Here is a 13002-nt window from a genome sequence, read left to right as displayed (position 1 = left end):
GGCGGCGGCCGCGGCGTTCGCATTGTCCACGTTCCCCGCGCCCCTCGGCGTTCCGTCCCTCCCTATCTGTGGCGCACACGCGCGGAGCGAGCGGCGCGCCCGAGGCGGGCAGGCAGCAGCTGCGGCGGCGGCGGCGGGGGCGGCGCGGCGGCGCGGGGCGGGGCGGGGCGAGCGGGCGGCGCGGGGGCGGGCCCGGGCGAGGCGGCCGGGGCGCCAGCGAGCGGGCGGCGAGCGCGGCGAGCAGCCGAGAGGAGCGCGAGCAGCAGCATGGCGGGGCCCCGACGCCCGCAGCCTGGCTGCTACCGCCGCACCGCCGCGGCCGTGAACCTCCTGCTGGGCGTCTTCCACGTTCTCCTGCCCTGCGGCCGCCCGGGAGGGGCTCAGGGACAAGGTCAGCCTGGCGCCGCTCCGCGGGCTCCTCTCTCCACCCCGCCCCCCCCCCTTTCTTTTGGGGGAACCGCTGAGATCTGTAAGAGGGCGAGGGGAGGAACGGGAAAGGGGGAAGGAGAGCCTGCAATTCCGGGCTGGTGCCCTCCGCCCCCCGCGGCGTCCGCTCCCGCGCCCCCGGCCACCCGAAAGCTGGGCAGTCGCGGGGCTCGGGGACCGCGGCGCGGACCGCTAGCCGCGCGCGCCCCGGAGCCTTTGTGCGCGGGCCCCGGGCGCCCCGGGCGCAGCCCCCGCTTTGTGTGGCGCGCGCTGGGGCCCCGCCGCGGCCCGGTTTCCTGCAGCTTTGTTCCCGGAGCCCGGCCGCCAGGGCCGCGTCCGGCACTCGCCCGCTGCAGCTGCTGCGGGATGCGGAGCGCGGGGTCCCGTGGGGTTCCGCGGGGTGGCCTGCCTTGCTCCCAAGCGCGAGAACCCGTGAGCCCGCACGCAGTCGCCTCACAGTCCGAGGGGCTGCCGGCTCGCACCGGGTGCATTGTGTTCCGATCTGCGGCTGGCTCTTCGGGTGGCCTCCGCTTCTGGAAGGGAAGGGAGGCTTGTTTTGGTGAGGCGGGTGCACGGAGGAGACGATCGGGAAACAGGAAGCGTTTCTTTTCCGTGCATTAAAACCGCGGTATGTTTTTTGGTGTTGGTGCAGCGATCGAGCCCATGCCGAACGTGGTGGAGCTGTGGCAGGCGGAGGAAGGGGAACTCCTGCTGCCCACTCAGGTGAGGACGGCCGAGGTGACAGGGCGGCTGCCGGGGAGCGGGGCGGGGGGAGGGGGAGAGGCTCCGAGGCCGCGGCCCCCCCGCGGCGCGGGCGCTTGGGCCACTTTGCAAGACAAATAAACGGTCGGGCCGAGCCTGAACACCTGGCCACGGTGGCCTGCGCGGCCTCCTCCCGCGCCATGTGACAGGGCGTGAGTCACGCCGGCCCCAAGTTCAGGAGGTGGGAGCCGAGGCCACCTCAGCAGGGCCGCGGCTCGCGGCGCCGGTGCCCAGGGACAGGGCGGGCCCCTCGGCCGGCTGTGGTCCAGGGTGGGCGAGGGGCCCGTGCCCTGATCTCTCGGTGAGCCGTGCTGTGTGCCTGAGGACCACCGGAGGATGCAGTGTTGATTGCAGAAATGTTAGTGAGCGGTCCTTGCCATTGGCCTTAAGTAGCTTTGTTTGGATGAAGATGGGACTTTAAAGGATGGTGATCTTGGATCTTTTCCAAGTCCCTTTAATTTGTGTTAAAATACAGCCTCTTGTTAAGAACTCGAATTTAAGGCCCCCACTCCCACCCCATGCGATATAATGATGGCACGTGGAGAAGTCGTTGGTAAAGATTGGTTGGACATTTGGCATCATCCAGAATTTACCACTGCCATAGAGTACAGCAAAGCCTTTGTGTTTAAGGTTTTTTAACTTCAGGAGAAATTTTCATTGACTGCAGATGTACATATTTAAATGTGATATTGAGTGTCTTTGAGCAGCGACAGTATGCATGCACAGCATGGGAGAAGCATGTTTTGGGTACGTGGGGGAGTGCTTTGAATCCTCAGGGAATAGTCAGTTTGTGTGCCATAGTTTTGAGGATGTTCATTACTTCCTCCATTGGTGGTAGCACTTAATTCTATGTTGTCTCTTGTGGCTGTTTAGAAAACAGGATGTGTAGCTGGAAATTGGTGACGCTGTGCAGTTTTACATTTCGGAGTGCTGCTAGGTATTTGGAATATTCGTTTTAATACAGTGCTAATGAATAACAGCTTCAAGGTGGAGAGGTAATTTTTTTAGAGGAAAAATTTCCTGACCCTTCGCTGAAGGCCAGGGTGCTGCATAAGACCAGTCCTTGGAGAAAAACTCCTGTCGGGATAGGGATCAAACAGTTTGTCCTCTTAAAAGTTTATTCCTAAATGGATCCCCACCCCCCCACCCCCATTGTAAATGGCGAATGTGTAGTGTTAAAAAATGCAATAAGATAAAAAGAACAAAATAGAAATCATTCAGTTCCTGATGAGAGAACCATACTTAACATTTGACATATTTACTTTTAACAAATAAAGTATGGTCATATTTGTGTATATCAGAGTTTTCCACAGAGGTGTTAGTAACATTTGGGGCTGGAGAATTCTTTATTGTGGGCGGCTGGCGTGCTGTCACGCCATTAGAGCATCTGCCTCTATCCACTGGATGCCAGTGGCTCTTAGTTCTCTCTCCCCCTTGTCCCTCCCCCCCTCCTCCCCAATTTGTGACAGCTAAAAATGTCTCCAGACGTTGCCAAATGTCTCTCGGGAGCAGAATTGCCTGGGTTGAGAAGCACTGGTGTATATCTATACATATTTGCATTTTTACTCAATTGTACCCTCTACCTCTTAACTGGTTAGTGTTGACAGCCAACCCAGACTGAAAGGAAAGTAAATTATAGACTTTCATTTGTTACAGCAGTAGCGGAAGGCCCAGTCACTGTCCTCAGAGGTGGAAATGTCAGTCTCTGATATGATGAAGGGTTTTATTTATAGGCTCAAAAGTGATTTTATTTAATTCTTAATTTCTGGTTTTGTTTATATGTATAATATAGTTTGTTTTGGTAAAATAGTGTTAGAATTTCAGAAGCTGTCCCTCTGGCATGTTCACTATAGGAGCGCTTATACCTAAGCTATTTTGATCAAAGCTGTAATGAAAGTGAAACTGATGTTCAAAATCATTTTCTAAATATTTCATCTCTGTGTGTATGTGTATTTTTTTGAAATTGTTTTACCGTGCATGTACCTGGGTAGGGGTAGGGATAGATGTGGGTCTATTTGTATTTATCTATCTAAGCTGCATGTCTGTCTCAATGGCTCGTGTGTGTGTGTGTGTGTGTGTGTGTGTGTGTGTGTGTGTGTGAGTGTAAGTGTAAACTGCAGAGAATTCTGAAGAGAGTTATTTTTAGGGAATTCTTTTCAAAGTAGTTTGAATTTTTTCAGAAAAAGTTCCCCTCATATGTGTTATGGAGTCAGCTCAAAGTAGACTATTTATAGGTGTTATTTAAATTTGAAGGTTTTCTGCTTAATGAATTTGTAAGTTGGGTTGCTTTCAGGAAGACTTAAAGATGGCTTCGGAAGCTAAGATTTGTCAGTGGTTGGTAAGATAGGAGTGTCCGAAGCTGTGGTGTTGCAAAATTGAATACTAACACTGGCCGACACTTGTCATTTGCACAGTTCTCTCTTTTGGAAATGTTTTTTTGTCAATTGGGCCTTTTTTCTTTTTTTCTTTTTCTAATGGCTCTCTTAACGGACCAAGAACTTGAATAATGCATCATTAGTAAAACCAGATATAACTGAGTTGTTATAAGCTGCCAGACCTCCAGGGTTTGACTCGGGGCTCCGTTCTTCCCGCCTCTCTATCCTGTTTCTTCATCCGCAGAATGGGGTTAATAGTGGTGCTGATCTCAGGATTTTGTGCCGATTAAGTGCCTTGAACTTAGTGCTTAATACAGGTTTCCTATTATTGTGGCAGTATTCTCATCTGACCCCTATATTTGGTCACTGGAGAGTGTGGAACAGCTTTCCTGCTTTGAAGGGGCTGAGCCAGTGCAGATAACTGAGCAGTAGTATGTGCCTAGCAATTGCATAGTGGCTCAGACTGTTGCAACAGTCTGTCTGCAGTACAGGAGACCCGGGTTCAATCCCTGGGTCAGGAAGATCCCCTGGAGAAGGGAATGGCAACCCACTCCAGTATTCTTGCCTGGAGAATTCCATGGACAGAAGAGCCTGGCAGGTTACAGTCCATGGGGTTGAAGAGTCAGACACAACTGAGCAACTCACATTTATTATGTGCCCAGCAATTGCATAGGTAAGTTATATTATTCATATCTTTTTGTTATATACTCTTGTTTTGTAAAATATTTTGGTCTAAGGACAGTAAAACTTGATCTGTGTTGATAACAAGAAGGGAGAAGAAAACATGTTATTTTACAGTTAGATTTACAGAATTTTCCCTCTCCTCTGATTGTGCTTCATCCAGGCTTTCACCATGCCAACTCCCAAGCAAATGCTTTTGTCAAATATTTTATTGTCAAGAAGTAGTTGCGTGTGTGCGAGACACTGCTGTGTGCCCCTTCTTACTCTTCCTCCAAGGTCAGAAACTTCCGGGATTCCCTGTGAACCATTTGACCTGTTCTGGGCCTGAGGCCTTTTGTGATCTGACCTTGTCCATGGCCTTGCTCGCTCCTCCAGGACACTCGTCTGCCCCTTGGCTAGCCAGGCCCAACACGGGTCTGTTGAATGGAACCATGAATTCTGTTGCCTTGCCGTCTATCCAAGACCAGTCCTTCCTGACCCCTACCTTGGCATTGGCACTGTCTACATTTCTCTTACCTCTTTGAGTTCTTTGAGGGTATGGATTTGTTTTCTTTCTCTTGTGTATGCCTTGTTGCCCTAATTGGGTTTCCCTTAAGAGAGTTTGGGCGTCTACGCTTGGTGGCCCCATTGTGGGGCATTCAGGGGTTCTTCCTGCTGAAAGAGGAGCAGTGGTCAGTGTCTTTTCTAGTTCCCTGTTTAGGAGGTTAGTCTTTCTCAAAGATTGATGGACTATCTTAGACATTGAGTTCTTATTATTAATAATCACATTTCTATTAGTTCTAGGCACAAGAAGGGCAATCTAGAATTTATTAATTTAGTCTCTTCAGCCTTTGCTGGGGTGAGAAGCCTCACTCCTAAGGGTCTGAGCCTTGAACATGGCTGCTGAGGAGGAGCAGCTGTTACCTGGTCCAGAAGCGTGTTGGTTTGGGATGGGGTGGGATGGGATGGGGAGGCCACGCTCTTCTGGCCTGGTTGGTCCATCTAGCAAAGAGCTGACCTGGGTTCAGATAGTACAGTGTTGAATAAGAAATGTTTTTGCCTTTAAAAATCCCACAGCTTGTTTATTTTACCCTCTCAAGCCTGAGTGTGTAGATAACGGAAATCAGTGGAAAAGTGAAACAGGAAATGGCAGAGTATCTCAGGTACTAAGGAAATAGCCTCTTGCTCCAGGCCAGGAAGCACCGCCTAGTATTTGGAAAGCTTTTTGTCATAGAGTTTTATTTTTGGTTACATCAGATTCCACTGTTAACGTCAAAAAATACTAACATGGGATGAATACTGCTGGCATTGTTTAAAAGCCCTCGAGTTGTTCAGTTCAGTCACTCCGTTGTGTCTGACTCTTTGTGACCCCATGGACTGCAGCACACCAGGCCTCCCTGTCCGTCACCAACTCCCGGAGCTCACTCAAACTCATGTCCATTGAGTCGGTGATGCCATCCAGCCATCTCATCCTCTGTTGTTCCCCTCTCTTCCCACCTTCACTCTTTCCCGGCATCAGGGTCTTTTCAAATGAGTTAGCTCTTTGCATCAGGTGGCCCAAGTACTGGAGTTACAGCTTCAGCATCAGTCCTTCCAGTGAACATTCAGGACTGATATCCTTTAGGATGGACTGGTTGGATCTCCTGGCAGTCCAAGGGACTCTCAGGAGTCTTCTCCAACACCACAGTTCAAAAGCGTCAGTTCTTTTGTGCTCAGCTTTCTTTATGGTCCAACTCTCACATCCATACATGACCACCGGAAAAACCATAGCTTTGATTAGACAGATCTTTGTAGGCAAACTAATGTCTCTGCTTTTTAATATACTGTCTAGGTTTGTCATAGCTTTTCTTCAAAGGGGCAAGCGTCTTTCAATTTTATGGCTGCAGTCACCATCTGCAGTGATTTTGGAGTCTAAGAAAATAAAGTCTGTCATTATTTCCCCATCTGTTTGCCATGATGAAACTGGATGCCATGGTCTTAGGTTTTTGAATGTTGAGTTTTAAGCCAGCTTTTTTACTCTCCTCTTTTACTTTCATTAAGAATCTTTTTAGTTCTTCACTTTCTGCCATAAGGGTGGTATCATCTGAATATCTGAGGTTATTGATATTTTTCCCAGCCTTCTTGGTTCTAGTTTGTGCTTCATCCAGCCCGGCATTTCACACGATGTACTCTGCATATAAATTAAATAAGCAGGGTGACAATATACAGCCTTGATGTACTCCTTTCCCTATTTGGAACCCGTCCGTTGTTCCATGTCTGTTTCTAACGTTGCTTCTTGACCTGCATGCAGATTTCTCAGGAGGCAGGTCAGGTGGTCTGGTATTCCCATCTCTCTTAAGAATTTTCCGTAGTTTGTTGTGATTCACACAGTCAGAGGCTTTGGTGTAGTCAATAAAGCAGGAGACTAACAAAAAGAAGAACTGTCTGAATTTTTCTGTGATCCAGTGGATGTTGGCAGTTTGATCTCTGGTTCCTCTGCCTTTTCTAAATCCAGTTTGAACATCTGGAAGTTCACGGTTGACGTACTGTTGAAGCTTGGCTTAGAGAATTTTGAGCATTACTTTGCTAGCAGGTGAGATGAGTGCAATTGTGTGGTAGTTTGAGCATTCTTTGGCATTGCCTTTCTTTGGGATTGAAGTGAAAACTGACCTTTTCCAGTCCTGTGGCCACTGCTGAGTATTCCAAGTTTGCTGGCATATTGAGTGCAGCACTTTCACAGCATCATCTTTTAGGATTTGAAATAGCTCAACTGGAATTCCATCACCTCCACTAGCTTTGTTCGTAGTGATGCTTCCTAAGGCCCACTTGACTTCACATTCCAGGATATCTGGCTCCAGGAGAGTGATCACACCATTGTTATTATCTGGCTCATGAAGATCTTTTTTGTACAGTTCTTATGTGTATTCTTGCCACCTCTTCTTAATATCTTCTCCTTCTGTTAGGTCCATACCATTTCTGTCTTTTATTGTGCCCACCTTTGCATGAAATGTTCCCTTGGTGTCTCTGTAATTTTCTTGAAGAGATCTCTAGTCTTTCCCATTCTATAACACCCTCGGATGTTGACTCATGCTAAGACTCCGGAAGCTATGAAGTGTTGAGAGCTGATTTCAGATGAGGAAGTTGAGACCCCACAGTGGGTAAGTAACTTGTCCAAGGTGATAAGCACGCAGCAGTCATGGAATTTGAACCCTGGAGACGTTCAGCGTGAGATCGGGCTTTTGGCCCCCTTGCTCCTTTGTGAGTTTTAGCACCGTCTGACCAGAAAAATACTGTGGTGCTGATAAAGTGCCCATGTCTGAGAGAAATAAATGGATGTTCAGTTTCAAATTTTAAAAATTTGCTTAATTGAGTTTAAAAAAATAGTTATATCTACTGCTATTAACATTTTTAATTGGAAAAAATTTTTATTTAGCTATAATTGACATAAAATGTTCCATGAGTTTTAGGTTTATACCATAATAATTCTATACTTGGAGCTGCTGAAAAATGATCACCACAGTCAGTCTAGTTAACTTTTATTTATTTTTTAGTTTTTGGCCACGCCATATGAATCTTACTTCACCAACTAGGGATTGAACCCGCACCCCCTGTATTGGAAGCCTGGAGTCCTAACCACTGGCCCACCAGGGAAGTCTCAATAAGTCTAGTTAACATCTATCACCATACCTAGTAACAAACATTTTTTTCTTGTGATGAGAACTTATAAGATTTACTCTCAGCCAATTTCACATATGCTGTACAATATTATTTACTGTGGTCACCAGGCTCTACATTATATCCTTGTGACAAATTACTCATTTTATAAATGAAGTCCGCACCTTTTGACATCCTTCATTCATTTTGCCCAACCCCCGTCCCCCTGCCCCTGGGAACCACCAATCTGTTCCCTGTATCTGTGAACTTGGTGTTCTGTTTTTTTTGTTCTGTTTTGTTAAAGATTCCACAAATAAGCGAGATCATACGGAATTTGGTCTTCGACTTATTTCACCTTGCATAATGCCCTCAAAGTCTGTTCATGTTGTTACAAATGGCAAGATTTCATTTTTTTAATATGGCTGAGTAATATTCCAGTGTGTTTTCATACCACATGTTCTTCATCCATCCATCCATCAGTGGACACTTAGATTACTACTTAGGTTGAGTCTTTGTGTTGGCTACTGTAAATAATGCTGCAGTGAGCTTAGATGTGTATATCTATCTATCTATTATATATCTCTTCAAGTTACTGTTTTAGTTTCTTTGGATCAATACTCAGACATGGAGTTGCTGGATCGTATGGTAGTTCTGGTTTTAATTTTTTGCGGAACCTCCGTACTGTTTCCATAGTGGCTGCACCACGGTACATCCCACTGGCAGTGCCCGAGGGTTCCCTTTTTTCCACATCTTCTCCAACCTTTGTGATCTTTTGTCTTTTTGATAATAGCCTTCTGACAGGTATGGGGCAGTGCTCACTAGTATTTAGGAAACAGATTGTGCTTAGCCCTGCAGACATTTATGCACACATACTGTGGGCTGAGCACTGTTTGAGGTGCTGAGGCTGTCACAGGGAACAAGGAAAGAAAACCACTGCGTGCACTGAGCTGCCTGTTTAATGGAGGCACATGGGTAATAAATGAGAAGTAGACAAAATTGTAAGTTATGTAGTCTGTTAGAAGGGCATCAGTGATAATGTGGTGGCAGACTGGAGGAAGATTTGGACAATAGGAATTACAGTTTTAATTTAAGAGGTCAAGGTAGGCATATGACTCTGCAGTCCCACGCCTGGGCGAGTATCAAGAGAAAAACATGATCTAAAAGGATACGTGTGCCCCAGTGTTCCCTGCAGCACTGTTTACAATAGCCAACACATGGACGCAGCCTCGATGTCCATCAGCCGAGGAACGAATCAGGAAGATGTGCTGCATGTATGCAGTGTACTGTTTCTCAGCATTAAAAAGAATGAAAGCGCCATGTGCAGCAGCATGGATGGACCTGGAAATTGTCACTGAGTGAAGTTAGAGAAGATATATCGTATGATATCCTTTATATGTAGCATCTAGAAAGAAATGATAAAATTAACTTCTTTACAAAACAGGGATTTACAGACTCAGAATGAACTTATGGTTGCCAGGGGGTAGGATGAGGGGAAGGGATAGTTAGGGAGCTTGGGATGGACACGTCAGTTCAGTTCAGTTGCTCAGTCATGCTCTTTGTGACCCCATGGACTGCAGCATGCCAGGCTTCCCTGTCCATCACCAACTCCTGGAGCTTACTCAAACTCGTGTCCGTCACGTTGGTGAGCCATCCAACCATCTCACCCTCTGTTGTCCCTTTCTCCTCCCACCTTCAGTCTTTCCCAGCATCAGGGTCTTTCTAGTGAGTCAATTCTTCGCATTAGGTGGCCAAAGTACTGGAGTTTCATCTTCAGCATCAGTCCTTCCAATAAATATTCAGGACTGATTTCCTTTAGGATGGACTGGTTGGATCTCCTCGCAGTCCAAGGGACTCTGAAGAGTCTTCTCCAACACAACAGTTCAAAAGCATCTATTCTTCGGCGCTCAGCTTTCTTTATAGTCCAACTCTCACATCCATGCATGACTACTGGAAAAACCATAGCTTTGCGACTAGATGGACCTTTGTTGGCAAAGTAATCTCTCTGCTTTTTAATACGCTGTCTTGGTTTGTCATAGCTTTTCTTCCAAGGAGCAAGCGTCCTTTAATTTCATGGCTGCCGTCACCATCTGCAGTGATTTTGGAGCCCCCAAAAATAAAGTCTGTCGTTGTTTCCCTATCTGTTTGCCATGCAGTGATGGGACTGGATCCCATGATCTTAATTTTCTGAATGTTGGGTTTTAAGCCAGCTTTTTCACTCTCTTCTTTTTACTTTCAGAAATCAAGACGCTTTTTAGTTCTTCACTTTCTGCCATAAGGGTGGTGTCATCTGCATATCTGAGGTTATTGATATTTCTCCTGGCAGTCTTGATTCCAGCTTATGCTTCATCCAGTCTGTATTTTGCGTGATGTACTCTGCGTAAAAGTTAAATAAGCAGGATGACAATATGCAGCCTTGAGGTACTCCTTTCCTGATTTGGAACCAGTCTGTTCCATGTCCAGTTCTAACTGTCGCTACTTGACCTGCATACAAATTTCTCAGGAGGCAGGTGAGGTGGTCTGGTATTCCCATCTCTTGAAGAATTTTCCATAGTCTGTTGTGATCCACACAGTCAAAGGCTTTGGTGTAGTCAATAAAGCAGGAGACTAACAAAAAGCAAGAACTGTCTGTCTTTTTCTGTGATCCAGTAGATGTTGGCAATTTGATCTCTGGTTCCTCTGCCTTTTCTAAATCCAGCTTGAACATCTGGAAGTTCACAGTTGACATACTGTTGAAGCTTGGCTTGGAGAATTTTGAGCATTACTTTGCTAGCATGTGCTGCTGTTGCTGCTGCTAAGTTGATTCAGTCGTGTCCGACTCTGTGCGACCCCATATACGGCACCCCATCAGGCTCCCCTGTCCCTGGGATTCTCCAGGCAAGAACACTGGAGTGGGTTGCCATTTCCTTCTCCAATGCATGAAAGTGAAAAGTGAAAGTGAAGTTGCTCAGTTGTGTCCAACTCTTAGCGACCCCATGGCCTGCAGCCTACCAGGCTCCTCCATCCATGGGAGTTTCCAGGCAAGAGTACTGGAGTGGGGTGCCATTGCCTTCTCTGTGCTAGCGTGTGAGATGAGTGCAATTATGCGGTAGTTTGAACATTCTTTGGCATTGCCTTTCTTTGGGATTGAAGTGAAAACTGACCTTTTCCAGTCCTGTGGCCACTGCTGAGTTTTCCAAATTTGCTGGCATATTGAGGACAGCACTTTCACAGCATCATCTTTTAGAATTTGAAATAGCTCAGCTGGAATTCTATCACCTCCAGTAACTTTGTAGTGATGCTTCCTAAGGCCCACTTGACTTCATACTCTGGTATGTCTGGCTCTAGGTGAGTGAGCACACCATTTTGATTATCTAGATCATAAGACCTTTTTTGTATAGTTCTGTGTATTCTTATCACCTCTTCTTAATCTCTTCTGCTGTTTCTGCCCTTTATTATGCCCATCTTTGCGTGAAATGTTGGTATTTGTAATTTTCTTGAGATCTCTGGTCTTTCCCATTCTGTTGTTTTCCTCTATTTCTTTGCTGTGGTCCACTTAGAGTCCTGCTGTCACAAGGGGGCATGTTTTATGCTTGTGTTTTGAATGGGAGCCAGAACCCTGCTGAAGTGTGGCTGTAGAGATTGGGGTGAGTGTGTCAAAGTCAAGTGTCGGTTGCTCAATTCCCAGTTCAGGAGCTTGGAGCCAGGTTCTTGAGCAGAGATTAACGTGGTGACCTTGACTGCCGGGTTCTGTAAGTAATGACTGATGTTGAGGAAGATGGGCCACTCAGGGACTGACACACAGGATGGGTTGAGTGCAGCAGTCTTTTTATTTGTTAAAATTTTATTATTATTTTTTATTGGAGTATAATTGCTTTACAATACTGTGTTAGTTTCCACTGTACAATGAAGTGAATCAGCTGTGTGTGTGTGTGTGTGTGTGTGTTCGTACTCAGTTGCTCAGTCATGTCTGACTCTCTGCAACCCCATGGACTGTAGCCCTCCAGCCTCCTCTGGAGCCAGTTGCCATTTCCTATTCCAGGGGATCTTCTTGATCCAGGGATTGAACCCGTGTCTCCAGTGGTGAAGAGTCAGCTATACGTATTCACGCATCCCTTCCCTCTTGAGCCTCCCACCCTCCCCCCTCTCTAGGTCATCTCAGAGCACCGAGCTGAGCTTCCTGCGTATATAGCAGCTTCCCACTAGCAATCGGATTTACTCATGGTAGTGTATGTATTTGTCAGCCCTAATTTCCTGATTCCTCCCACCTGCTCTCCTCCCCACCCCACGTGGCCACATGTCCGTTTTCTATTTCTGCATCTCTGTTCCTGCTCTGCTTACTTGGTTCATCTACACCATTGTTTAAATCCCACGTATATGTGTTAACATAGATATCTTTTCTCCTTCTGTCTGATTTTGTATGCAGACTCAGTGGCAATCTTTAAATTTTTTTTTATTGAGGTATAACTGATGTCAGTATTAGATAAATTGAGGTGATTCTTCTGCCCCCATCTTGTCCCTCTCCTGTGCCGACTCCTAGTTTCTTCTCTATGTCAGTGCGTGTTTTTTTTGTATTCCCTAGTTGTAATTTTTTTTAGATTCCACATGCAAGTGATATCATACAGTATTTGTCTTTCTCTGTCTTATTTTCATTTTTTATGGCTGAGTAGTATTCCATTTGTCTGTGTGTGTGTGTGTGTGTGTGTGTGTGTATCACATCTTCATCCGTTCATCTGTTGATGGGCATTTGGGCTGTGTCCATATCTTAGCTCTTGGAAATAGAGGTGCTGTGAACACGGGTGCGTGTATCTTTTTCGAATCAGTGTTTTTGTTTTTCTCAGATACATACTCAAGCGGAACTGCTGCCTATATGGTACTTCTGTTTTTAGTTTTTTGAGAAACCTCTGTAATACTCTCTGTAACCCCCATTCCCACCAGCAGTAGAGGAGGGTTTCCTTTTTTCCACGTCCCGGAAAGGCAGCAGCCTTCCATAGCCTGGAAAGCCGTTACAGTGGTCATGTAGGCCTGGGCGCTGGTGGCTCGGGCTCATTTGCAGGCAGAAGGGGTGGAGAAGGACAGGTCTGCTGAGGGGACAGATCCTCTGCTTGGGGGTGACAGGTTTGCCCAGGGGTCAGGGGGTGTGAGGGCCTCCTGGACATGAGTGGGCCCT

The 13002-nt window shown here is 46.7% G+C and overlaps 1 protein-coding gene across 5 annotated transcripts in view; it reads left to right on the top strand.

The window, feature by feature from the left end:
• Positions 1-215: 215 nt before the first annotated feature.
• Positions 216-13002, top strand: part of TMEM131L (transmembrane 131 like) — a 173506-nt gene continuing 160719 nt past the window's right edge. For all 5 annotated transcript variants that reach the window (XM_086345878.1, XM_086345886.1, XM_086345876.1 and 2 more), the window contains exons 1-2: positions 216-391; positions 1079-1149. Coding sequence is in view for 3 of the 5 variants with exons in the window: in XM_086345876.1 (XP_086202002.1) it covers positions 268-391; positions 1079-1149 (195 nt within the window). In the remaining 2 variants the exon portion in view is untranslated. The remainder of the gene's footprint in view (positions 392-1078; positions 1150-13002) is intronic.

This window comes from Bos grunniens, chromosome 17 (genome assembly GCF_055505025.1).
Source record: "Bos grunniens cultivar Pamir isolate PY7600 chromosome 17, Bosgru_T2T1.0, whole genome shotgun sequence".
NCBI lineage: Eukaryota > Metazoa > Chordata > Mammalia > Artiodactyla > Bovidae > Bos > Bos grunniens.
The sequence above is the reverse complement of the archived record's forward strand: the minus strand, read 5'-3'. Positions and strand labels throughout refer to the sequence as shown.